General features: G+C 40.2%; 1 protein-coding gene across 1 annotated transcript in view; it reads left to right on the top strand.

The window, feature by feature from the left end:
- USH2A (usherin) overlaps positions 1 to 27,620 on the top strand; it is an 843,890-nt gene that overhangs the window by 807,700 nt on the left and 8,570 nt on the right. Inside the window, exons 66-71 of the mRNA XM_031015607.3 lie at positions 6,941 to 7,150; positions 8,970 to 9,208; positions 10,008 to 10,216; positions 16,980 to 17,156; positions 18,476 to 18,559; positions 22,991 to 23,235. Coding sequence (XP_030871467.3) covers positions 6,941 to 7,150; positions 8,970 to 9,208; positions 10,008 to 10,216; positions 16,980 to 17,156; positions 18,476 to 18,559; positions 22,991 to 23,235 — 1,164 coding nt within the window. The remainder of the gene's footprint in view (positions 1 to 6,940; positions 7,151 to 8,969; positions 9,209 to 10,007; positions 10,217 to 16,979; positions 17,157 to 18,475; positions 18,560 to 22,990; positions 23,236 to 27,620) is intronic.

Here is a 27,620-nt window from a genome sequence, read left to right as displayed (position 1 = left end):
AAGTGCTCATGGAAAGCAAGACAATGTCCTGCTGTACCCTCTTCCCCTGGGTCCCAGAATTCAATTAAAATAACGTTCTATCTTGCCTAATCCAAAGAGTTTTAGATGAAGGGAACCTGGAAAACGGGACTATATCTGTAAAAGTGTGACTGTATTGTATCCAGCAAGGTTCTATGCAGATAGAGATGCTGGAAAACATCCATTTGATGGTGAAAGAAAATCAGATAGGTAGACAGTTAAATAAATAGCTCCTAGGGCTTTTCAGCACATTATTCCTTCATAACTGGAGCCTGCAGGGCTACTCATGAAATAAAACAATCTTGTAATCATGTAATTTCAAATTCATTGCATTGTCTTTTTCGCCAACATTCTTTAACCGCAATTCCGGCAAAGAAGATTTCAGCATATTGCTATTCAAACATATTCAAAACCTATGACAAGCTACCCTTTAAGAAGGCATTAGCGTGAGTGCCATGGGAAAATGTACTCCAAGGTTGTAGATGAATTGATATGATTTCCTTGATTGTATCTTTTTATTTATGAGGCATAATTTATGAGCACTGGAAAGCAAACTGCAATGAGTGATGACTAACAACAACCAAAGTCATAAATCAGCAGCAGTGAAAGAAGTAGTGATTTTGATCGAATCTATTGAATTAGCTGTTGGCCTTAGCCAATACAGGTATTGGAAAGACCTTTTTAATATCTATTTGTCCCCCTCATGGGAATGTGATAACAATCTCATTACATGCCGCTAGGAAACAAATAATTTAATTGTTTGCCCGTTAACATACAACCTGTTTACTCTACTTATTAATTACTGGCATAGCTGTTCATGCTAGATTTTTTGTTTATTTCTGATGTGAATTGTTACAAAATTATGTTCACATTCCTTAGTTTTTATAAACAATTATGTCTGCTTAGAGCTTCTTGATATAAATTTGTCCTCAGAGTTGTTGAAATGCTTTTTTTAATCAAATATTGTCATTATCCCACAAGGAAGTATGTTACAGAGTTTCACAGAAGTTGCAGAGAGCTCAGATATTCTTCCCTCTCTTAATCTCTGAGAGTTAACACTTTTACTAATACAACTCTTGTAATAAGCAGCCTGGATAAAGAACAAAAATCTCAAATTGCTCCAAGTGTAAAGACAGTCATCATCACTTACATTAGGAGTTAACAGATTAGAGATCTTTTGTAAAAGATTAATCGGCTGAATTTGGTTACTCCTGTATTACAATTTTATGAGGAGAATAATAGCAAATGTAAGACCAAATAAACATCAGCTTGGTGCTGACCCATATACAAACCATCCATAAACCATATATTATGAAGTATGTTCCCTTGATTTGAACAAGACTTGTAGCATTGCCTTGGCCAAAAAAATCATAAAATATTTTCACAATTTAGGGGTTTTTCTTATGATACCATAAAGGAAAAATGCATCAGGAACCCCCTTGAAATGTACATTAATAACTTAGCTTTGCTCTAAGACAATACTTGGAAAACATCAGTCCTAAGGAAGGTTATTTCAGAAAGATATGAGACATTGAGCGAGGCAAAGCATTAAGGTGAAAACTACTTTGTTTAGCCAATACAGGCATTAGAAAGACCTTTTTAATATCTATTTGTCTGCCTTATGGGAATGTGATAACAATCTTAACAAGTTAAGTGTGGAAATTGTGCTAAAAAATAACTAGCACAGGCTGGGCGCGGTGGCTTACGCCTATAATCCCAGCACTTTGTGAGGCAGAGGTGGGCAGATCACTAGGTCAGGAGTTTGAGACCAGCCTGGGCAACATGGTGAAACCCCATCTCTACTAAACTACAAAAAATTAGCCAGGTGTGGTGGCAGGCACTTGTAGTCCCAGCTACTCAGGAGGCTGAGGCAGGGGAATCACTTGAACCCAGAAGGTGGAGATCGCAGTGAGTCGAGATCGCGCCACTCCATTCCATCCTTGGTGACAGAGCGAGAGTCTGTCTCAAAAAAAAAAAAAAAAAAAAAAAAAGAATAACTAGCACAGTAACAGAAGCATCCAAAGGGTCACCATTCTGGGAGATTTCTGATACATTTCCCCTTCTCCCATCTTCTGCAGACTGGTGGTCCCTTCTCTTTCCCATTCACAAAAATTATCACAATGCTTCTGTTCACGAATGTTTGCTTTTCTCCTAGAATAAAATCAGGAGGAGAAATGTTGGGTTGAGAGAAATTGGGAGCATTTAGAATAATGTTACTCTGCACTAAGAGAAAAATAGACTCAGCAATTTCTAGAAATATCAAGGTTTCAGGAAATTACTCCTTAAGTGAAAATTAGGAGGCAAGAAGTGGTTTTACAAAGTCAGTAAACTCTAGTTCTGTTTGGAACTGTGAAAAAACACAGTAATTAACTCTATGATGATTATTGAATTGTGACATATTCCAAGATACATTTATTGTGTTTATTTGAATGACTAAAGGTAATGTGAAGTATAACTCTAAAGAGACATAACATAAATAGAAATTGAAAATGTACAGTGCCTATATTCTGTACCTGGCTCTATAAAGAATAGGCCTTTGTATTTTTCAAATAATATTGGGTGTAAAAAGCGCTTGGAAATATGTTGAAAGGGCAGAGTCCAAGGTCTTCTCACCAGAAATTCTGATACAGATACCCAAAATCATTTTGATGACCATGGCTAAGGAATATATTGTGACAAAGACTTCTCTCAAAGAAGATTTCTAAGAGGCAATTTTCAAGAGAGAACAAATGATTAAATTCATTGTTTTCACAGCAATGTGATTATGGCAGCTTAGTGGCAGATGTTGACACTCCATGTAATTAAAAATTTTTAAGGCAAAATACAATAATTAGTCCTTTGGGGTAGGAAAGAGTAAATAAAAGAACAATTTCATTTTTTTAATGAACAACAAGCATAAATATGGTAATAGTCTCTAGTTAGATTTAAAAATATATTACATTGAAAACATAAATTCCATTGAAAACTGACATATTAATCTATCATTTTGCTAGTTAATTACAGAATTTGTGGCTAAACAATTTTAGTTTTTATGCTTATTAAAAGTAGTTAATCTATGTTTTCTATGACATTTTACACTGTAACTTTTTTCATGGTTACAACAGAAACCTTAGAGAAATAAACCAACAAGTCAGTCAGTCCTAATTTTCATTATTAACGACTAGGGAAGTTTCTGACTCTATAATCATAACTGTGTGTGCACCCACTCATTCGCATGTGAAAGTGTTCACCAAACCCAAATAATAATGTATTTCAGCAGCAACTTTAATCACCTTTAATCTTTTATTATAAAAGAATAAATATGTTCAGTCTATGAGAACACATGGACACATGGAGGGGAACATTGGACACAGGGAGGGGAACATCACACACCAGGGCCTATAAGAGGGTGGGGGCTGGGGGAGGGATAGCATTAGGAGGCATACCTAATGTAAATGATGAGTTCATGGGTGCAGCAAACCAACATGGCACATGTATACCTATGTAACAAACCTGCACGTTGTGCACGTGTACACTAGAACTTAAAGTACAATAATAAAAAAATACATATATGTTCAGTCTAAACACTGTAGGAACAAAATTATCCTGAATAAATCAAAGATGAAGAACATCTTGGCTTTTTTTTCTCTTGGCCATAGAATTTATAAGCCTTACTTGCTTTTCTTCCCCAATAATAACTCTTTCATTTTTCTAGGAGAAGCCCACACACTAAAGAAAGAGAGAATACACAACTGTTTGTTCACAAGATATTTTATTTATTGATTTTTATATGGGTTCATTGCAACTAAAAGATCGGGACATATTGCTAAGAAGTTTTCTATGTGGGATCTCTGCTGCTTCTTTCTCTACCCTATAAAGACAGAATCAAATCTTGGGGCATTGTTTCTCAGTGGGAATCATAAGCATAACCTGTTAGTATTTTTACCCTGAACCCTGAACTACACTTCAATACTTTTATCTCTTGCTTAGCCAGGCATAGACAAAAATCCACAGTGATATTTTAGACAAAGAACGTTTTTACCTCTGCAGAGACAGAGACAAAGACAGAGAGACAGAAGGAGACAGAAAAAATAATATTATTCACAGGTTCTTTTTTCCTTTTCTCCTAGTGGTTTGATATAACAGAGACACTGCCTCGTGGTACAAGTTTTGTGAAATTCATAATGCTTCATTATCTCAGTCAGCTTTCTCTTCATTCTGTTTTCATTTTCACAGTAGCTCATGTAAATAGGTTGATCCTGCTTTGCATAAGCATGTTGATTTATATGAATGCTATTTTGATCTCAAATTGATTGAATACTAAAAAGAAAGTCTAGGAAAAAGAGTAATGTATTATGAAGGACTCCTGCCAAAGACAAAATAGCCTACATACATTCCCTATTAGTGATGGGGAATTTTGAATTGCCTGGTTTTCAAAGAGAATATTTCCAAGGAAATATAGCAAAACACTATAATACTGAGGCCCAAGTGTTTTTAAAATCCAGGGATTAAGTCACATTTTGGAACTAGAACTACACCTAGTAGAAGTTCACGTAACACAGGAAGGCTGAGATTTAGTACAATCTACAACACTACCATTAAAAAGCCTTAATAGTATTTATGATTCTATATCTACATTGAAAATGAAAGAAAAGTTAATGTTCATAAGCCAGAGCCAGAACTGTGCTGAGCACTTGCTATGAATTATGCTTATTTCATCTCATTTTCTTTCAACATCCTATGCCTGCACTACTTCCATCTCCTATTGGTGCACAGTAATTAATTGGCAAGTTGTTGAATTTTTCTTTTATTATACCTAGTTGCACTTTCTTCCTCATTTTCTTCCCCATCCATTGTAGCCTGAATTTAAGTTCTGCCTGCCCTTAAATCACCAACCAAAGTTCTGCTCTTGGCAAAAAATGTCATATCAATATTTGCACCTTTCTTTGCATTCCTTTGTCAAGAATATTTTTTTAAATCTTGTCATTCTTTGTGTAATAATAGGTGTCCCCCCCCACCACTTCCCAGAAAGATATTTGCAGTAAAAGAGGTTGTTCTGGGGCAGAGTGAGGAGACAGGAACCCTCCTCATCAGCCCTGAAGTCTGACTTCTTCATGAATAACCTCCACCTCCCCTCCCTAGTGTAAGTCTGACCTCGCCTATTTCTGAGGGGACTCAGAGCAGCTGCAGTTGTATTCTGATGGATGGACTCTAACTTCCATGAAATCTGGCTCTCCCATTGCTAGCTCCTTACTTCCCTATGCTTACCAAAACAAACCTCCCTCACCTAAGACAACTTGTACATGTCTATCCATCCTTGCAAGCTAAGACACCTTAACCTAATCTAGAATTGCAGGTATTCGTCTATGGACAAGTCGTTTAATTTTCATGATTCTGAGTATTTTATTTATGCATATGGATGGCATACAGAATCAAAAACTTGCTCATTGAAACAGGCACTGGAGAGCAGAATTCTTGTTTCAGCACTTGTAACTTTTGTCACCTTGAACAAGATAGTGAAATTTTCTGAGGCTCAATTTCCTCACCTCTAAAAGGGGACTAGTAATACATTCTCGGCTCACCTTACAAGGTTGCCATTGGAAGGACTAAATAAGCTGACATAAGTTAAAGTGCTTTGTGAAATGTAGAGTTTATACAAATGTGAGTGATTATTATGCAAACGACGAGAGGATGTATCGAGCTCTAAAAAGAGCAGGTGTGTCTATGTAAGTAGGTTAGTTGTCTCTTTTAAAAAATGAGGCTCCTGGCAATCCTATCAGCAAGGGGCTGGAGATTTGCATTTGACAGCAACCTGAAAACAATTCAACATCAGAAAATTTACGTTCACAAAGGAATCCGGAAAAAAAGAAAAGTATGAAAACCACTGATAGGAGTTGACCTAACTACTAAAAATCTCTCTAATGTTTCTTCTCTTGAAGATATTATTGATGCAAAAGCAAAGTAAACAAAAATGAAACTAAACTCTCACTGCAAAATATTCTGATAGGTTTTTTCTGTTTTTCCCCCACAAATATCTCCTATTTTGAACATTCTGCATGCTTTTTTTTTTTTTTTTCAATACTGCATGCCTGGAACGTGTGTACTGTAGAATCAAACAAGTTTTTCAGATTTGTCTTTAAAAGCTCAGGGGCAAATTTTTAGAAAATATATAGTGTAGAAGAAACACAATGAGAAAAAAATTTCCTGAAGTTAGGCTTTCACATGAAAGCTTACTAAGGAATACTACTACTCCTAAACACGCAGACAGTCTTCTTGTATTGCCATTTAGATCTATCATTCTGATTGATCACTGTGTAGTTGGCTATTATTGGGCCTAATTTAACCCTATACACTCACACATCCATCTACTCTGTCTATTGTACCTGACATTCTACAAATTACTTACTCATGCAAATGACGACCTAAGGCAACCTTTTAGGATATTCGTGTTTAATTATACAAATGGTTCTTGATAAATAAGATTATACATCGTTCCATATGTTTATTCCCTCCTTGATGAAAGGAAATTTAATTTTCATGCAGATTTGGTGGGGACAATGTTTAAGAATTGCTGAGTTTTATGTAGTCTGCAGATCCATCCAGTCTGCAGAAGCTGACAAAATCACTCCACTTCCCACACAGAGATGAGCAGTTTTTTCATTAGGCTTAAATCAACCTGCTGCATTCTGAAATCCTAAACGGCCCCCTTTGTGTTCACATGGTCAAAGGCAAAAGGCAAAAAATAAAAATAAAAAAGGAACAGCCTGCTCTCCTTGCTCTCCTGTGTGATTACAAAGTTGCAAGATCAAAGTTTATCTCTTCCTGTTGTGTTTAGTTGCTTTTGGTTGCCAATTTCGTTTTTTTTCCTTTCTTTTTTTTTTTTTTTTTTTTTCCAGCCTTAGGGTATCTTGCTTTTGACAGTCTTGTTGATTTCTCTTTGGAGGTCTGGGCAGTGAATTCTGCAGGAAAAGCCCCCAGTAGCTGGACATGGTGCAGAACCGGGCCAGCCCCACCAGAAGGCCTCAGAGCCCCCACGTTCCATGCGATCTCTTCTACCCAAGCAGTGGTCAACATCAGTGCCCCTGGGAAGCCCAACGGGATCGTCAGTCTCTACAGGCTGTTCTCCAGCAGCGCCCATGGGGCTGAGACAGTGGTGAGCAGCAGAGCTAAAAATCCAGGACTGGTTGACTTTTAAAAATCATTACTATGAAACCTTTGTTTTTATGTTTTTGTTTTTCCCTCCATCTTTCTTATCCTTCTGTTCTCAGTTGCTCTACGGTGAACTTAGTAGCACAAATATCCCTCAGAGAAGAAAAAGTGAACCCTGAGGAAACATACAGAAAGTATGTAAACTCTTAGGGAGAGGGATGCTAAAGGTGGTATTAAAGACTCCACAAACGTAAGAAACTAAGACTTTAAAGGCAATCATACTAATTTAATTTAATTTAATCAGAAAACAGATCAACCACTTAGAGTGGTGGTACATAGTAAGAAGTTGGCAAATGGTAATTATTGGTAGTGGAAATGTTAGTATGAAAACAAAATAGAGCAAAGAATATCCTTGGAATCTCTATTTTGACATGCACAAATCTCTAATAATACATGGAAAACTCTCATTCCTCTGGTGAATTCAAGAAAGTTCTAACGCTTTAGAAGAGAGAGCAGAACAGCTCCATCAGCATAGCCCTAGCTCCACTGTTTGTTCGTTAACACGTTTGAGGCGCACTGGGAGACAGGAGAGATTGCTCAGGGAAATCATCTTTCACATTGTGCGTTAGCCAAGCCACTTCCCGGAAGCAATGCTAAGAATCAACTAGACCAGTTCCTGCATTATTTAAATGAAGATAACAGCAGCCAGCAGGATGAAGACTCTTGTCTCTGTGGTATAGCTTGTGTCACTCTCAAGTTTCTCATGAATAAGTGGAGATTATAATACTTTGTTCACACAAACATTGTATAGAGTTTGTGCAGATCCTGGTATTACACTATGCATTATTTAGGCCAATTTAGGGAACAATTTGGGCAAGTGTGGAGAATTCCTCTGAGACCAGAGTGTCAGGTATTGAAACACAATTTCAACAGATAACTTACATACAGGGAGGCTTGGATTGAATGTTAAAGGAATATTAGCATATTTTCTATAGGGCTTTGTACTCAATAAATATAGATGATGTAAATACAATCAACCCTTGATTACCCATGCTTATAAAATGATAATAAACTAAAATAATTTATATTTGGAGTGCATTGTATGCATTTTTTAACAGCTCTTCTTAATCATATGTTCTTTATGTCAACATGAACATTAATTTCAGTTTCTGAACTCTTGTTCCAAAGAGTACTTATTAAAACCACAATGAGGTTAAAAATTTGCTCAAAATAAACCAAAACTTTATAATCCTACAAAGATGATTGAGAGAAGACTATGATATTTTGTAAAACCCAACACCCTCAGAGGAAGAGATAGACTTTCAAGCCCTCCAATACTTATACCTGATTTTAATGTAGATCTGAAAAGATTTTTTTAACTGAGAAATTGCATGCAAGTAACCATGGCAGAATATGGACCTTGGTGAATGCTGACTAGACATATAATTGGAAGGCAGATTTTGCTTTTTGAAAAGACATCACTCTGAGGGTCATAGACTTTGATCAACACTTTGTGTGTTCCGTGCCATTTTCTAATACCTTTCTAAGGTAATAGGTAATCGATAATATTATGCCTTGTGATTTCCATCCTGCTACCTCAAACGTCTATTTAACGGTTACATTATCAGATTTTTCACCTATTTGTCATACCTCTCTAACTGGGTTGGTAATTTTTTGAGGATAAATGTCATGCTAAATGCCATGTTGTGTCTCCCAGAGTGCCTGGCATGGTACTCCATTTGTAGGAGGTGGGATCTTGGATAACATTCATCAAACACCTTTAATGTGACACTGTCTTTATCTAGCCTTCCTTCCTTCCACAGCTATCCGAAGGCATGGCCACCCAGCAGACTCTCCATGGCCTTCACGCCTTCACTAACTACTCTATTGGAGTAGAGGCCTGCACCTGCTTCAACTGTTGCAGCAAAGGACCGACAGCTGAACTGAGAACCCATCCTGCTCCACCCTCAGGACTGTCCTCTCCACAAATCGAGACGCTGGCCTCAAGGACGGCCTCCTTCCGGTGGAGTCCCCCCATGTTCCCCAATGGTGTCATTCACAGGTAATGGGTCAGGCAGAAGGATGAAGAAACTAACAAGGCATGTGTACAGACATATGAACTCATGTTATAGCTTACTCTGCACCTAGGCTACAAACCTGTATAGCTACCTGGCACTCCCCAGGGAGGACTTGCTTATTGAACAGATATCTATAGCAAAGTAGACAAACAAATTGATTTGAGTGGAAATGTTACCTGCGATGTATTTAAATCATAAAAGCAACTAATGATAGAAAGGAGAACAACAAAATAAGTTTTACATTAAAAAGACAATGCAATGTGTTCATATTCAATATGCTCTTCCTAATGGTTATCTGGAAGCATTCCTTCTACAAGCCTTCACTGGAACATAAGACACCTCCACAGTTAAATCAGAATTGCCCTGATCTAATTTAAAATATTGTCATAAACCACTGTTTGAAAGAAAAAAGAAGACACTTGACTCAAAATCATTTAGAAAAAAAATTCTTTATTCTAAAAAGAGAAGAACCATTTATGTCTCTCCTCTTAAAAGAGGGAAATGTCTTATCTCTACCAACAAGGATCACTAGTTGCTGAGTAAACAGCAATGTGTGTGCAGATGGTGACTTCTCTTATCATTTCTCTGGTTACATCTGCTGCTCGTTTGCAATAGCACTACATAAAGTGTTTCTGAGAGCAGTTTCCTGCAAATGGAAATTTTAAAGAGCCTGTAGCTCTGTGAAAACAAAATGTCTCCTCACAAAATAAAACCGGTTTTAAAAGAGAGAGTTAAACTAATTCCGTTACCCGTCTTGACTCTACGTATCCATTCTCATTTTAGCTATGAACTCCAACTCCACGTGGTTTGCCCTCCTGACTCAGCCCTCTCCTGTACTCCCAGCCAAATAGAAACAAAGTACACGGGGCTGGGGCAGAAAGCCAGCCTTGGGGGTCTCCAGCCCTACACCACATACAAGCTGAGAGTGGTGGCACACAACGAGGTGGGCAGTACGGCTTCCGAGTGGATCAGTTTCACCACCCAAAAAGAATGTGAGTATAAGTGGCTGCTACCATAAGCCAGAGAGATTGGAATGTGGTCAGGAGAAGCTTGCCCTGAAACTCGGGGAAGCCACTTTTAAAAACAGATTGAGTGGGCTCAATAACACTGAATGTTACTGAAGCATTGATGAGGATGACTACTGAGGAAAAATGCCTACTGGATTTAATAATATGGAAGTCAAGGGAAAATTTAAGAAGGATTTTCATGTGGGGATAGGGTAAAAACAAATTTAGGGGAAGTTAAACGATCAATGGGAAGAAAGAAAATGAACAAACACTGGTAGACCATTTTTATAAGAAGTTTTGCTACTCCTTTTCTTTGTAAATTACATGGCATAATCTCTAGTATGTCCAGAGAGCATTGAGACATAGCACTATTAGGAAAAGCAAAAGGGCAAGTGAGTGAAGGAAAGAGCAATCAACTAATTAATTGGGGGCTTCCTTACATTTTTATATAATACAGTCACTCATCGCTTAACTATGGAAATATGTTCTAAGAAATGCATCGTTAGGCAAGTGTCGTGAAAATATCATAGAATGTACTTGCACAGACCTACATGTTATAACCTACTCCACCCCATAGGCATGTGACTGTGCTGAATACTGCAGGCAATTGTAACACAATGGTTATTTGTGTATCTAAACATAGAAAAGGTACAGAAAAAATCTGATATAAAAGATAAGAGGGCCAGGCACAGTGGCTCACGCCTGTAATCCCAGCACTTTGGGAGGCCAAGGCGGGTGAATCATCTCAAGTCAGGAGTTTGAGACCAGCCTGACCAACATGGTGAAACCCCATCTCTACTAAAAATACAAAAATTTGCCAGCATGGTGACACACACCTGTAATCCCAGCTACTCAGGAGGCTTAAGCAGGAGAATCACTTTAACCCAGGAGGCAGAGGTTGTAGTGAGCCGAGATCACGCCACTGTACTCCAGCCTGGGCAACAGAGCAAGACTCCTTCTCAAAAAAAAAAACAAAAAATGTAAGAGATGGTACAGGGCAGCTCCATTATAATCTTATGGAACCACCATCATTTCTGCAGTCTTGCTCAAAATGTCATTATGAGATATATGACTATAACTTAGATTTTATAAGGTATATGCTTTCATTGTTTAATAATGGCAAACACAAAAAGTATTAAGAATAAAATAAGTGCTTATCAGAACCAACTGCATAATTTATGGAGTCCAGTGGAAAATGAAAATATGGAATCCTTTGCTGAAAAATCATTAAGAATTCCAAGACAGCAACAGTAGAGCATCAGGCTAAGTCCAAGACTCTTCTATGTCACAGGCCCGTGCAACAGCACAGGTCACATGCCAAGGAAGCTGGTCCAGCTTATTATACCCCAACCCAGAGGCAACCACTACTAATATTTTGGCATAATCAATTCCTTTAATCTCCTTTCTATGGGTAATTTTTACTATATGACTGAGATACTATAACTAAAATTTCATAGTCAGCTTTTTATACTTGACGTTATTGTATTTGCATTTCCCATGGCATTAAAAAAACTCTTTAGCCACCAATTTTAATAGCTATACAATATTCCATATATAAATTAATTGGGACATTTTGTTTTTTTTTTAATTTCCCATTAATAAATATGATGAAAAAATCTTTGTGAACAGATCTTTGAATGTCTGGTTATCTTCTTAAATTAAATTTTGACAAATAGAATTTGCTATTAATACATCAAGTATTTTAATATTTTAAGGCTTTGGATACTAGTTTCATGTTTGCTTTCAAGAAAGATTATGTCAGATTATAATCTTACCTAAAATACTCTATCTGGCATTGAATATGATGCCAATTTTAAAAGCAAGAATTACGCATTCATGAAGACCGATGTCTCACACAAGGAGCTTAATGTGTCTGAGCAACGACATGGCAGGATGTTAGTAACAAATCACGTTTACAGAGGACTTGTTTGTTCCTGGCAGTATTTTAGCATTTTACAAATAATTCTTACAACAGACCTATTATTATCCAAATTTACAGATGAGAAAACTGAGGCAGGACTATGAACTGTGTACTGCGATTCCAGGATGCCATTCATATAGACTATGATCTGAACTGAGGCTCTTGGAGTTAGGCAATGAAGTGGCCCTAAACTAAGGCCAGAGCTTAAGTAACCTGGCCAGTTTCCACATCTAGTAAGTGCAGTAATTACTCTGAACTCATGGTCACTGAGCTCAGCTGCTGTCTCAGTACTACTCTTTCCCTGATCAATTAATTTCCTACTCTCTGTAATCAACACTTTAAACCATCTCCACCTTCGCCAAACCTCCCTCTGCCGCTCACCCGTTCTCCCTTCATGCCCACAACCCGGCTCACCCATTTCTCCCTTTATTCTCTGCAGAACTCCTTGTCTTGTAATTTTCCAGGAAAAGAGATGTCTTCAGTCAGTAATTTGCTCCACTTCCCACTGCAGACAAAGCTACCTGCATATACCCCATTGCTGTCAGTGACAAGGAAAGGGTGGTCCTTCTTCCGTCTGAAATAAACCTGCCTCCCGTGCAGTGAATTTCATCCACTTCATTACTCACCATCCCTTCTCTCTCCTTAATCTTTCTGTGTATCTCATTTGATTCAAAGTTCCTTCTACCCTTCTAATGTTAAAGCAAACAAGCTCCTCTTCCCCTGCAGTGATGTGGACTCTACTCTCTCTGACAGCAAAACTTTCCTGAGGAACAGTCTGCAAATGCTTTGCCCATCTCCTCTCTTCCACTTACTCTTTAACTTCCTCAGCACTGGATGAAAATCCCTTTCTAAGTTTGCCCTTGGCCTCCATACTGATATATCCAGAAGGCATGTATCTCCAGGAGTCACCTTCACTGACTTTCCAGTAGCATTCAACGCAACCGAACTTTCAATGTTCAATCCTTTTTTAAAAAGTGGTTTACCCTCATTTTCATTACAGCCCTCTCCTGGTTTCTTCTCTACTTCTTTGGATTTTCATTTTCAGTCAACTTTGTTGGTTGATCTTCTTCCACTGCCCAAATCTTAATCCTAAACATTTTAACTGTGTCCCCTTGCCCTTTCTCTCCTCCCTCCTTTCCTCCTCCCTCATCAGGCGAGTTCATCTGCTCCAAGACTTTGGTTCCAAAAGCCAAACTCCAGTGGTCACCTTCTAGCCAAGTGCTCTGTTTTGAAGTGTATACCCCTCCACCCAGCTTCCTCACAGACATCTCCCTCTGAATTTCTCATAACCAGCTTACATTGGACAGGCCCCAGACAGAGCTTGCAACTTTCCCCTTCAAGCTATGCTTCCTTTAGTCCTCACTTTCTCCATTTTCATCTCCAGCACTGGGCACAGTATCTTAGATTCCAATAAATGTTGTTTAATGAATAAGCGAGTGCACCTAACACTGCATGTTTATTGTTGACACTGCTCAGTCAGCATTTTTTGTCACCCATACTATATTCAAAGCAAACTGTAATGATTCTTAATGTGTGCTGTCTGATTTTGTAATCTCCTTCGCACTACATCCAGAAGCCAATTTTGCTAAATGTTGCAGTTTTTTGGTTGATGTGGCCAGAAAGCCAGAGAACAGCTAGGTGAGCTTTGTAATTTATAACCAATTCCCTTTTGAGTCATGAAGCTTAGCTTTTGCCAGAATTTTTTTTTTCTTATGCTTGGAAGAACAAAGTGAACTGATTTAAGATTTTCTTCCTGTGGCCAGGCATGCTGGCTCATGCTTGTAATCCCAGCACTTTGGGAGGCCAGTGGGGGAGGATTGCTTGAGACTAAGAGTTCAAGACCAGCCTGGGCAACATATCAAGACACCCATCTCTACAAAATTTTTTTTTAAATAGCCAGGTATGGTGACATGCACCTGTAGTCCCAGCTACTCAGAAGACTGAGGCAGGAGGATTGCTTGAGTCCTGAAAGTCAAGGCTGCAGTGAGCTATGATCATGTCACTGCACTCCAACCTTGGCAACAGAGCAAGACTTGGTCTTTAAGAAAAATAAAAAGGATTTTATTTATTTGTGTTTTTTTATATTGGAGAAGCAGCTTAAACTTGGACTAGCACCATAGGAGAAGAGATTCCCTTAATCCACTACTGGGTCAATAGTTACGGAAAAATACAAGAAATGACTATGATACAGGTTCTAAAATACCACTTATGCTACTTTTAGCTCATTATAAATACTGGGAGCATGAAAACATGCACCAGAGAATACAAACCAGAAAATAATTTGGGGCCTGGTGTGGTGTCTCACGCCTGTAATCTCAGCACTTTGGGAGGCAGAGGTAGGCAGATCACTTGATGTCAGGAGTTTGAGACGAGCCTGGCCAACATGGTGAAACTCCATCTCTACTAAAAATCCAAAAAAATTAGCTGAGTGTGGTGGCACACACCTGTAATCTCAGCTACTTGGGAGGCCGAGTAGTGAGAATCACTTGAACCTGGGAGGCGGAGGTTGCAGTGAGCCGAGATAGCGCCACTGCACTCTAGCCTGGGCGACAGAGCAAGAGTCCAACTCAAAATAGTAACCATAATAATTTAAAAATAGAATATGCAGTTTTATATAGATGTGATCACATGTACACTCAGCAACGGGTCTGGAGAAGAAGCCTAACAACACATTTAGTTCCCTCTGCTTGAATCCCCCTTCAGTGGAGAGAGAGGTGAGGTGTAAATGTTTAACAGCTGGCCTGCTTGAGGGAAAAATGGCCTGATTTGAAGTGCTTATCAGTTTCCATGGTGTGACTACCCCCATTACTGCTTTCAAGTGACCAACATGACAGCACTGAACAGAGTTAGGAAGGGATGAGTTGTAGCGTATCATTATATAATATTTCCACCAGCCAGATAGAGTGGATGTAAATGACCTCGAGCACACAGACGGTAATAAAAAGTTATGAATTTGGAGTATTTATAAGCTTTGTTTTAATATAATTTATTTAAGTTTATATAATTTAATTTTTAGTAGTGGCCGGATTTAACAATGACTCACAAAATTCCTGAATATTTAACAGTTGGGGTGAGCCAACTTCAGCACACCACTGGAGAGCACCCATAGGGTGAACTGGTAAATTCTGTTCCTTTCAACGAATGTGTACCGATTATAACAAAGTAGCATGGGCCTTAATTTAAGCAAGCCTAGGTTCAGCTCCTTGGTCTCCTACCAGCCACTGACATAGAGCAAGATATTTGACCTCTCTGAACCTGAGTTTTCTCACCTCAAAAATTAGGAATCAATCTTTACAGGATTATTTTGAGGATTAAATGAGATAAAGTATGTCAAAAGCTAGGAGCGTAGTGGTTCTTACAGCTTTTTCAGTCTTCCTTGGGGAGGATTTGTAAACTCATTATTCTTGATTGTTTTAATTGCTTACTCTTTTTCCTCAGGAAGGTCTCCAAACCCTACAGGACAAACAAGACTCCTATCTTTCTATTTTCTTGCTAGTTACAAGCTGTTTCTTTATCTGTGCTGTTATGATATAGGGAAAAAGTGAAAATCTACTGAACTAAGGTGATGGAGAGAAGTCATAGACAAATAACAATAGAGCATTCCTTGTGATATCAGACAGAATCAATGTTGGAAAAGCATGGAGATTTAAAGAGGGCTTGATAACTCTTGTTTTGGTGTTTGCAGAAAATTTTTCTTATGGCTTTATGAAAATATCTTATTTTGAAAGATAACAATCAACTGTGTCTTTATGGTTGAATGTTACAATTACAAAAGCATAATTATTCCTTACTTTGTTATATTTCCTAACATCAGAAATAGATGGATTGTTTTTTAAAGAAAAAGAATCAGATTCAATTTAGTCTCACTACTCACTCCTTTCTTTTCTTAAAAGCCAATTTGATATATAGGTGAATCTTAATGTTTTTACAAATATATTTATTATTTTGTAGAAAATAAGATCTCATGAAATAAATCTCTTCTGACTTGACAAGATGATATGGTATCCCTTCATTTGTTTCCACAAAAATTATTCATTTAAAAGGTGAGCCCCAGTTAAGGGTTTTCTTTTTGTTTTAGTAAGGAACTGAAAAATCAAAAGAGAATGTGCCTGTGAAATGCACACAAAGTTGCTTCTATATGTGATATAATACTTAGGAGAACTGAGCTTGATTATATACTAATGTACTATGCTATTGATTGATTAGTCAGGGCCATGAATTATTATACTTGAATTGCTGTTTGCAAGGCTTTTTAACTATCTTAGAAAACAAACTAACGGTTTGAGAAAAAGCTTTAACAATAAATGGGTGCCAAAAGGACATAATTCACCATCTAAGCAGTTTGGTTTGGAGAAAAAAATATATTAACTTCATCTAGTCCTTGGGGCTTTGTGGCAATAAATATTGATTTGATATGAAAAATAGCTATCTACTGTACTTAATAGTATTAAGGATACTTTACCTGTTAAAAAGAGGGAAAATGCAACAAAATTTGAGCTCCTGGGTTATGCTGGTGAGCAGATCCATTGTATGTTAATAGTTTTATTTATAAAACACCACTCTCTATCGATTTTTCTTAAAGCAGGCATAAAGTTGCTGAGAAAGCATTTCACACATGTTCCCATTGGTTTTCTTTTCACCCCTGATACTGGTTGTTTCGTAATACTGAGGAAAAAGTGAAGGATTCTAGCAATGTTGGTTTTCTTTTTTTTTTTTTTTGTTTGGATTGGTTCGGTTTGATTTTGCTCATATTTTTTTTTTAAAGCGCACACCTGCACCCCTTCAAAGAGGTTACCCTTTTCAGAACATACAACTTTCTCCCCACAGTGCCTCAGTACCGAGCCCCATTTTCGGTGGACAGCAATTTGTCTGTGGTGTGTGTGAACTGGAGTGACACCTTCCTCCTGAACGGCCAACTGAAGGAGTACGTGTTAACCGATGGAGGGCGACGCATGTACAGCGGCTTCGACACCACCCTCTACATACCGAGAACGGCGGACAAAAGTTAGTTTCTGACTCCTGTTTCTCAGTGTGGAAGGCGCTCTGTTCCCCAGCTTTACAGGATGCTAAATCTGAAAGCTGACCAGCAGATGCTCACCATTAAAATGTCTTGGTTTAAGTGCCCCCTTCTTGTGGAAAAGTTACTGCTCAGGATAAATAAGGTTTTCTTTCCTTCCCATTTGCAGCTTGACAGCACAGCAGTTATAATGCAGTTCAAGGGGACAGTGCTGCCTCCACAGGACTGGAGGGTCCCCAGGAAGGGATAAGACCCAAGGGCCAGTTGGGTTCACAAAAGAAATAGCACCCATACATAGTCAATGACTACCCTAAAATAATACACTTCTAGAGACTTCATAGATTTTCTTGCTGTATCTCCAGTCTCCAAACAGAGCCCTATCAGGAAATAACTATCTCCAACTCATGAGGACCTGAATAAGGGGTTACCTTAACCTTGCTTGATATCAGCCCCTGAAAGAACAATCTTGTCCCTCTAAAATGGAGTTCCTTCTTCCTGTTTACTTACACGTCCCTTTTCTCCTTGCCTTGTTTTTAAATTGAAATGAGAAAATGCTTTACAAGGTGCTAAGTATTTTATAGTGATCCGCATGCTCACAGGACCAATGCTTACTATATAATGAATTGATTAATGAGTATTTTATTTTGGCTGTAAGGTAGAGGTAAGCAGTGAGCTCCAGCATTGCATGTATAGTAATAGAAACTTAATAACATTTTTACAAAGATTCAGCTACGCATGTTCATTGTTACAGTTCATGGTGACCTGGGCAGCTCGTTGGGAAGGGAAGGTGGCCTGATGGTTGGGAGACACAGGTTCTACCTGGCCAGGCCTATAACCATCTGTGTGACCTTGCAAGGGTCACTTCCCTCAGGTTCCTGGCCATTGGAAGAGCAATTTAGACCATGTGATTTCTAGGATCCCTTTTGAGCTCTCCTGTTCAGTAAGAAACTCTAGGTCATTTAGTGGAAAGTACACCTGTAAATTTTAAAGGAAGGATTTAAACCATGTGCAGAACAAGATGCGCTTTGTGTATTATCCTTTACTCATCTGATGTTCTTTTCTTTTGCTGTATAAGCTCTAATTTTCCTTAGCTCTATTACTTATGGATAGGCTATTATTACACTAATGATAGCTTTTTTTCTTAAACATTTTAAAATTAGAAATAATTTTGAATATTATATAAAACATCATAACTTGCTCTGGAATCGTATTTTTCATGCTATGATGCATTGCTCTTTTAAAAGCATGTGCCCTATTTGTAGGTGTTGAATGAACAAGTCATTTACCAGTTCTTCCTTTTGTCTAGCCTTCTTTTTCCAGGTCATCTGCACGACTGACCAAGGAAGTGTTAAGACGCCGTTGATCCAATATGATACCTCTACTGGACTTGGTAAACAACTCATATTATACTTGGTGTAGCACCTATTCATTTTCCTCAAGAAACACACATATGTTTGTTTATACATACTTGGAGTCCTAATGTATTAGCATAGACTATGCAGAAGAAATTGTGCCAAGTGTTGTCAGAGTTTTTTTTGTTTTTTTTTTTTTTTTTTTTTTTGAGACGGAGTCTTGCTCTGTCACTCAGGCTGGAGTGCAGTGGTGCAATCTTGGCTCACTGAAACCTCCACCTCCTGGGTTCAAGCGATTCTCCTGCCTCAGCCTCCCGAGTAGCTGGGATTACAGGCACGGGCCACCACACCTGGCTAACTTTTTGTATTTTTAGTAGAGACATGGTTTCACCTTGTTAGCCAGGCTGGTCTGGATCTCCTGACCTCGTGATCTGCCTGCCTTGGCCTCCCAAAGTGCTAGGATTACAGGCATGAGCCACTGTGCCCAGCCAGAAATTTTTTAGAAAGTCCTCATAGAACTTATATCAGGCAAGGAGTTACAATACACTCTTTTTTTTTTTTTTTTTTTTTTTTTTTTTTTGAGACAGAGTCTTACTCTGTTGCCCAGGCTGGAGTGCAGTGGTGCAATCTCAGCTCACTGCAGCCTCTAGCTCCAGGTTCAAGCGATTCTCCTGCCTCAGCCTCCTGAGTAGCTGGGACTACAAGTGTATGTCACCACGCCTGGCTGATTCTTGTATTTACAGTAGAGATGGGGTTTCACTTTGTTGGCCAGGGAGGTCTCGAACTCCTGACCACAGGTGATCCACCCACCTTGGCCTCCCAAAGTGTTGGAATTACAGGCGTGAGCCACTGCACCTGGCCAGAATGTACTCTTAAAATGCCAAATATTGAATTGTAAATATGGAAAAGACCAGAGAGCTCAAACTAAATTTTTCTCCTAACCACAAACCCTGTCAATAAAGAATTGTATGACTTCGTGTGCATAAAGGTGATTTACAGAGGAAGTTAGAGGAGAGATCAGAAGAAGAAAGAAAATATTCAGCCAATTCATGTTGATCATAATGTTAATATTCTGGATTTTCAAAGCCTAGAATGATAAATTTGGAAAGTGTCTTTTATTCTCCATAAAAGATTATGATTGACTGTTGATATCAAGTAATTTAGCTCAACGGGTACAATTTTAATTTTTAAGGAGCATCTTTTAAATTGAGTTTTACTCATAGTCTCTGAATCTAAATTTGTGATACTTTATAAAAGCAAATTAGAGAAATGCCAAATCTTTTCTACTAAAACAGATTTGGGATTGATATCCTATTTTAAATTCCAGTAATTAATGATATATCAAATTTGCTTGTATAGAGTTTTTTTTTTGAAAAATAAACATGTCCAAAATTTCTGAAACACAATTTTAAAAAAAAAATTTTTTTTAATTTTTTTGAGACAGAGTCTCATACATGATAAAACATATATATTATTGTCAAGGATAGTTTCAATTTGTAAAAATAACATATTATTCTATGTTTCCAAACTTTACATGTCTGGATGTCATATAAAATTTCCTACAACACTTAATTCTTCTCATATGGCTTATTTCATTTAATAGCAGTGGTAGGATAGAACAGATCTCATTTAGTATTCTGTTAGCAACTCCAATATTTCCCCAAGTGGACAAGTGGAGGTATAAGGGACACAGGAATTTATCCAGGAATGCTCTGCTAGCTTCTTACTAGGATAAGAACACCAACACAGATTTTCTATTGACTTCTGGCCTGGGACTTTTTCTTTGCAATGGTTTGCCAAGTTAAGTACGCATAGGAATCACCTCAGTGTGCTTGTTTATTATAGTTTCCCGGACCTCTGGCAGAGATTCAGACTCAAGGAGGCTCAGAATCTGCTCTTTAAATAAGTCCTGTCCAGTGATTCTGACACAGGGCTCAGAACCATGTGTTGAGTGATGCCGGAAAACCAAGGTTGCTCGCCTTCTAAGCCCTGCCAGTCTAGTTTCCTTGGTGAATGGGAAGTGTGTTGTTCCTGGAGGCAGGCCATCAACAGAGACGGATTTACTCTGACACTGGCTGTGGTTTCGGTTTTCTTTGGATCTGAGGCCCAGCCACCAGAGTTTCAACCCCTGACAGTGAACCTCCCATGTGATGCACAGGTAGAGTCCCTTAGGTGAAGGGGTACTTCAGAAAGACGGGAAGGGATAAAGGGACACCATCCTGATCTCGAGGTCTTCATAAAAAGGAGAAATCCCCCGTTGGCTCATGAATACGAATTGAGGTTTCCACTGTGTCTGGAGGCCGGGCTTTGGGTAGAGCAGAGGGAAAGAACTCTGAGGACTGTGCAATGCTCTGGCAGATTCCAAGATGTGCTGCCCAACTAATATCCATCGTCAGTTCTAATTTTTATGATGTAACTTTTAAAAACACTCCTGTTCCCTTGCCTGAAGGCAGCCTCCAAGCAGGAGAGTGGCAGAGACCTCATTTTCCTCTGACTGTTCTAAGGGCTATTTCCCTTTTGAGGCTTCCCTCGGGCAGGCTGCCCTCCCTTCCCCTGCGTGCTGTGGAGCAAGGGGCCCACTGGGCCCATCAGATCAGTTTCTGGAGTTACAGCCAACAAGTTATTTTCTCTCTGTGCCACACACAGAGGAAACAACTCTTTTAGTGTGCAACCTAGGCTGGTTTGTTTTTAATCAAACAACACACATTGGTTCCTAATTAGGGGAATTTTGACCTGCTGGAGCTTGATTGGAGTGTTGACTCAACCCTTTATTTTAGAGATGAGAAGCAAAGGTCAGAGTCCAACATTTAATCACAGAGCTGATCGGCAGCAGAGTTAGGGTTGGCAAAGTAATATCCCTCCTCTTACGGAGTTCAAAGTTTAGTTTTAGTCACCGTCTGTTCCTGCCTTTAATAGTTTCACCCCAGTTCTGAACTTTTTTCCTTTAAGTCTTTCCCTGCAAGTGTGAGTGTGAAGTACCACGCAGGCCCATGGAGTTCTAGAGGTGCTGAAAAGGGGGAGATTTGTCCAGTGAGTGAGTGGGCTTTGCAGTTGTGTCTGCTTGTTCTTCTGACCTGGCTGTAGGTATTAGATTTAGATGAGCAGCTCTCTGGCTCACAGCTCCACACCAGCCTGTGTGGCCACTGTGGCCACAGGTTTCTGTGCTGGCCCCAGCAGTGGCTGGATGGGAGCAGATCTCTGGCCACCCCACCCCCACCCCTGCCGCACCCCTGCTTAGCTTGCCAAGCTGACAACATAATTTCACTGCCTTCGCCTATCCTGCATGATTCTTGTCAGCCTCTCTCCTATCTTCCCCACAAGACTTAATAAACCTGCCTGGCTGGGTGCAGTGGCTCATGCCTGTAATCCCAGCATGTTGGAAGGCCGAGGCAGGCGGATCACGAGGTCGTGAGATTGAGACCATCCTGGCCAACATGGTGAAACCCCATCTCTACTAAAAATACAAAAATTAGCCAGGCGTAGTGGCACATACCTGTAATCCCAGCTACTTGGGAGGCTGAGGCAGGAGAATCACTTGAACCCAAGAGGCAGAGGTTGCAGTGAGCAGAGATCACACCACTGCACTCCAACCTGGGTGACAGAGCAAGACTCCATCTCAAAAAATAAATAAATAAATAAATAAATAAAAATAATCCTACCCACCCTTCATCCCTGTAAAGCTCTAAGCATAGGACCTGGCACCAGGTACATTCTTGTTAAACGTGAGCTACTTTTATTAATACTAACCTCATGTGCAGAGACTCACATCAACTGAACTCTCAATGTGTGAACGCCAAGCAAAGGTAAGTGGCTCCAGTGCTAGAAGATTTCTTTCCATAGGAAGCTTTCCCGGTGCATTTGGGTGATGGTTTGCAGAGCTTTGCTCTTTAACAGAGAGGCCATGTAAAGACAACATGGTATCAAACACAGGCTGTTAATATCATAATGGAAAATGGAATCTGATGCTTCAAAATCCAGTTTGCACGAAGTATCAGGAATTGGACTGTTGCATGAAGCAAGTACACCTCAGATCTCCAAGGAGTGATTTTGTTTGTGACTCTGCAGCAGTAATAGTAAGGGTCCCAGTCCCTCATGAGAACCCAAGCAAGGACTTTGCTCCCAGGACACACAGCTATGAAACAGGTGACCCTCAAGGTTACTTTGGTAACCTCTTCTAAAAATTGCTCCCCACACTCCCATCTTTCCTAGGGATTTGTCAAGACAGTGGTGATTTCCAACCTGAGCAGCAGTGCCAGAAGTGTCAGCAAGGCCTCTCAAGGGCTGTAAGCATCTCGTTATAACCCAGCAACCCGCTGAACCATTACCCCAGGCTACACACAAGTGCAAACAAGCAGTAAGAGACAAACTGCTTTCAACTCCTCTCTAATTTACTATCAAATAGCAGGGCCGGAGATGACAAAATTGCTTTCTGAAATAACATTTCCCCTTTCTTTCTCTGGGTTTTGCAGGCTTGGTCCTAACAACGTCTGGGGAAAAGAAGGGATCGCGGAGCAAAAGCACAGAGTTCTACAGCGAGCTGTGGTTCATAGTGTTAATGGCGATGCTGGGCTTGATCTTGTTGGCCATTTTTCTGTCCCTGATACTACAAAGAAAAATCCACAAAGAGCCATATATCAGAGAAAGACCTCCCTTGGTACCTCTTCAGAAGAGGATGTCTCCATTGAATGTTTACCCACCGGGGGAAAACCATATGGTATGTTTGTAGAGGTGTGGCCCCATTTCCCTATCACTGGACTAGAATACTTGTTTTCCTTCTGAGAAAAATGTGTCATAGTCATGGTAACAAGGAATTAGATGTAAGTTATGTTTCACTAAGTGTGGGGACCAAGAGAGGCTAACCCTAGAACAGCTTTCTCAACTTTGGCTGCACATTAGAATCACCTGGAAAGCTTTAAAAAATATCACTGCCTGGACTTCATCCGAGAAATTCTCATATCCTTGGTCTTGAGTAGGGCCTGAAGATTGGTATTTTTTTTCACTCCAAAACTGATTTTAATGTGTAACTAGGGATGAGTATTTCTGCCCTGTAATTGTAAGCCAGGGCCTGGTGGAGAAGAGTTGTATGTTGACATTACCTGGGGAAATTATAGGTTGTATTACTGTGTAATTTGGTGGCAGGGAATGAACATTAAAAGGGGGAGATGGGGAGGAAGGGGCTACAGTGCTAGTGGTGCTCGGTCTGTCCTCTGGTCCTGACACCCTGTGCCACAGAGGATGGATGGCTCCTCTTAGCTATAGACCTCTCACTCCCAAAATAGGAGGTCCAGTAAAGGTCTAGTGGGAGAGGACCCCATCACTTGGTATTACAGGACAGTCATTGCCCAGAGCACTCATTGAAGGGTAAAAGGTGATTTAATTCCATGGTGCAGTCTGGTGTGGGGCTATGTCTACCTGCAGGAGGAAAGGCTGCGTTTTCTAATCCTCACCAGGTACCCATCTGTTCACCAAAGCTGGGCGCCCACAGGGCTACATCTCCCTGAGGAGGTACCTTTTTTCCAGTTTGCACTAAGGTTCTATATTAGCTAGTGGCTACCCTAGGCAGTACTAAAATTAAGCACAGAAGCCTGGTCAAGCTGCTTACACTTCAACATTTAAAAAAACAGCAGTGAGTGAACACAGCAGCACCGTCTGCCTTCCAGATCTCTTCACTTTTCCAGCACTCAGCAATGAATGACCACTGGTTAAGCCCCAATGTAGCTGGATCAGACCTAAGTAGCAGGAGTGTTGGGAGCACAAAAGGGCAGTGGGCCCTCTGAGATCCACGGTTTGTAGTTTTTGTGGGAAGTAGCAATGGGACAATGATGTGGTGGTGGAGAAGCAAAGAAGGCACTGCCCAACACCATCAGGGCCTTGGCTCTCTAGTCACATCTGCCCCACTCCTCTTCTCACTCATCCTCCTCGGAGCCTCCTTCCTCCCTGAGCCCATCAGACAAGCTGTAACCACAGGGCCATTACTGCTGCTGCTCCTTGGGTGGCTCACACTCTTGCTTCATTCACGTCTCTGCACAAATGTCACCTCCCATTCTATGTAAAATTTCCTAGCCCCTTAACCCACTTCTTTTCTTTTCTATAGCATTTATCACATAACACTAAGTCAGATATGTTTGTCTGACTCCTGAAATAGAAGGTAAGCTCCCAGGATCAGTGATCTTATGGGCCTCTTCCTGTTGTATGTGCCCCGGGACCCAGAACAGTGCCTGGCATATCATAGGCACTCCACGAATGTTTGTTGAATGAATGAATGTCGAGTGATCACTTCGAACTATGGGCTGTTTGCTCCTGTTCAGTGAATAGTCATTAGGAGATTCTCACTGAAGAGCAGATACTTCAAAATTTTTCCTTGTTAAAGAATAACTTTCTTTAAGGAGCCCATGTTCCTAGAAGGTGCACTGCTGCTGGAGGAAGGCAGTGGAAGAGAGAAGAAGGCAGTGGAAGAGAGAAGAAGGCAGGAGAGATCTGTTTAGCCTGGGAGATGAGCTAAATTGAAACTAGGGTCTATGGAGCGCATGGAGTGGTGAAAGGGAGGTTCCCAAGCACTGCTAGGCACATCTACTGTATAATGTGAGGTGCGGTTACAGGAAAGCGTACCCACATACCAGCAATGTCCAGAACTCATTTCAGTGATACTTTCTCCTGTCCTTTGACCCAGTCCCTACAGGCAGGCACCTCTGTGTCAGAATCCTCCATGAGGAGGAACACTGTCTTCCTTACTTGGTTAACTTAGTGACCAGAAGACACTCCCATCATTCTTGTGGAGATGTTATGTTACTCTGGATATAACCCCATTGCTCAGGGTTTTAATGAGTCTTGTTAAGCTTCGTTTTGTCAAAGTGAGGACCATGAACTATCTGCATCAGCATCACATAGGAGGAGCAGGACCTGAAGTTCTGAGGGAGAAACTCAATAATCTGCCATTTTAACCAGAACCTCAAGAAGTCTGGGCCGGGCGCGGTGGCTCACACCTGTAATCCCAGCACTTTGGGAGGCTGAGGCAGGCAGATCACGAGGTCAGGAGATTGCGACCATCCTGGCTAACATGGTGAAACTCCATCTTTACTAAAAATACAAAAAAAATTAGCCAGGCGTGGTGGCGGGCGTCTGTAGTCCCAGCTACTCAGGAGGCTGAGGCAGGAGAATGGTGTGAACCCAGGAGGCAGAGCTTGCAGTGAACCGAGATCACGCCACTGTACTCCAGCCTGGACAACAGAGCGAGACTCTGTCACAAAAAAAAAAAAAAAAAAAAAAAAAAAAGTCTGATGCACAGCAAGATTTGAGAACAGCTGAAAATGAAATAATAATATAATACAAATCCTGTATGCAGTGTACTGTTTGATAACCAGTAGAAATAGGTGGTGGGAGGGTGCTGGTTAGACCTTGCAGTCCTGACACCACACAGGCTAAGCCGCCTCTGGGGACAGACTTAGGCGTCAGCTGAGAAAAGCAGACAAAAGAATGTAAACACCTTGTTCCTGCACACCCTTTACCATCAGAGAAATGCACAGTGGCACCCAACTGATTCTTTCACTGAGTGGCCAAGACTGAGTCAGGTGTGAGGATGGGAAGGCATAGAGGGACTGGCTGGCTGCCAGGGGCTCTGGGCCCAGGGAACTGGCTCATCCTCAGCAGGGAGGCCATTCATTGCAGGCAGGTCTCAGCAGAAGTGAAATCTGGGATACACCAGGGCACCGAGTGGAATTCCCCTGAGCCTGTTGAATCATAATTTAATCCTATCCAGTTGACAGTGTGTATTTGCAAGTCTTCTTCTGTTGCTTTTTACAAATATTTTTAAACCAAACTGCTCTCACAAAGTTGGAGACCACGAGAGACATTGTCAAAAATTAGCCAAACTAAAGAGAGTACAATTTGTATTAGTAGAGCAAAATGAAGTCCTTGTTGATGACTGTGGGCTCCTCATCTACTCAGGTGGGAAAGAATCCACTCAAGGGGAAGAATCTGAATAGGAACAAGCCAGATTCACCTGCTCAGTTTTCCAGATTGACTGTCTTTTCACTTGAGTAGGTCAATGAGCTATGCCCCTGCAACACCCACCCACCCACAGACACACACACACACACACACACACACACACACATTCTCCCCTTCATTTGACAAGCTCTGGTTTCAGTGCTGCTATGACCCTCTTCCAAGCACCCCTGTCTTGTGAACAGGTAAGATACCCTTTGAACATCAGACCCAAACTGGCAAAAGGATTTTAGGCTATACTCTGAATGGAGAGAAATAGGCAGAGGTGCTAAGGAATGAGAGTGTCTTTTGTATTTCATCATTTTTCAAGACCATACAGTATACAGTACAGCTAAGTTTAAGTTTTGCTTGTTATTTAATTACTGGTTTGAAGATCCTTTCATTCCCTGCAATACTAAACAAATACTGGCAGTGGTACTTACCTTAGACACTAATCAATTAATTTCCACTCACCAAGGGTTTTTTTTTTTAATTTGTTTGTTTGTTTTTGAGACAGAGTCTTCTTCTGTCATCCAGACTGGAGTGCAGTGGCATGATCTCGACTCACTGCAACCTCCACCTCCTGGGTTCAAGCGATTCTCCTGCCTCAGCCTCCTGAGTAGCTGGGACTACAGGCGCCCGCCACCATGCCTGGCTAATTTTTGTATTTTTAGTAGAGACGGGGGTTTCACCATGTTGGCCAGGTTGGTCTTGAACTCCTGACCTCAAATGATCCACCCGTCTCGGCCTCCCAAATTGCTGGGATTACAGGCATGAGCCACCGCACCCGGCCTCACTACGAAGTTTTAGTTGCAAAACCCAACTTTCTCTCTCTCTCTCTCTACATATACATTATATATATATATATATACACATACATATATATTCACATATATATGTATATATACACACACATATATACATATGCAGGTATGTATCCTAGGATATATATGTACATTAGAGCAGTATTAAATATGGGTATGATAATGCTGTCATTGGAGAAATGCAAGGAATGTGTTTAAAACTGTTCCAAACATGGACTGATGCTGCCATTTGTTCTCAGTTTGACTCTGTGGCTGATATATCTGATGTGTCAAGCAATGTCACCCTAAAAAG

Source organism: Gorilla gorilla, chromosome 1, assembly GCF_029281585.2.
Source record: "Gorilla gorilla gorilla isolate KB3781 chromosome 1, NHGRI_mGorGor1-v2.1_pri, whole genome shotgun sequence".
Classification (NCBI taxonomy): domain Eukaryota; kingdom Metazoa; phylum Chordata; class Mammalia; order Primates; family Hominidae; genus Gorilla; species Gorilla gorilla.
The sequence above is the reverse complement of the archived record's forward strand: the minus strand, read 5'-3'. Positions and strand labels throughout refer to the sequence as shown.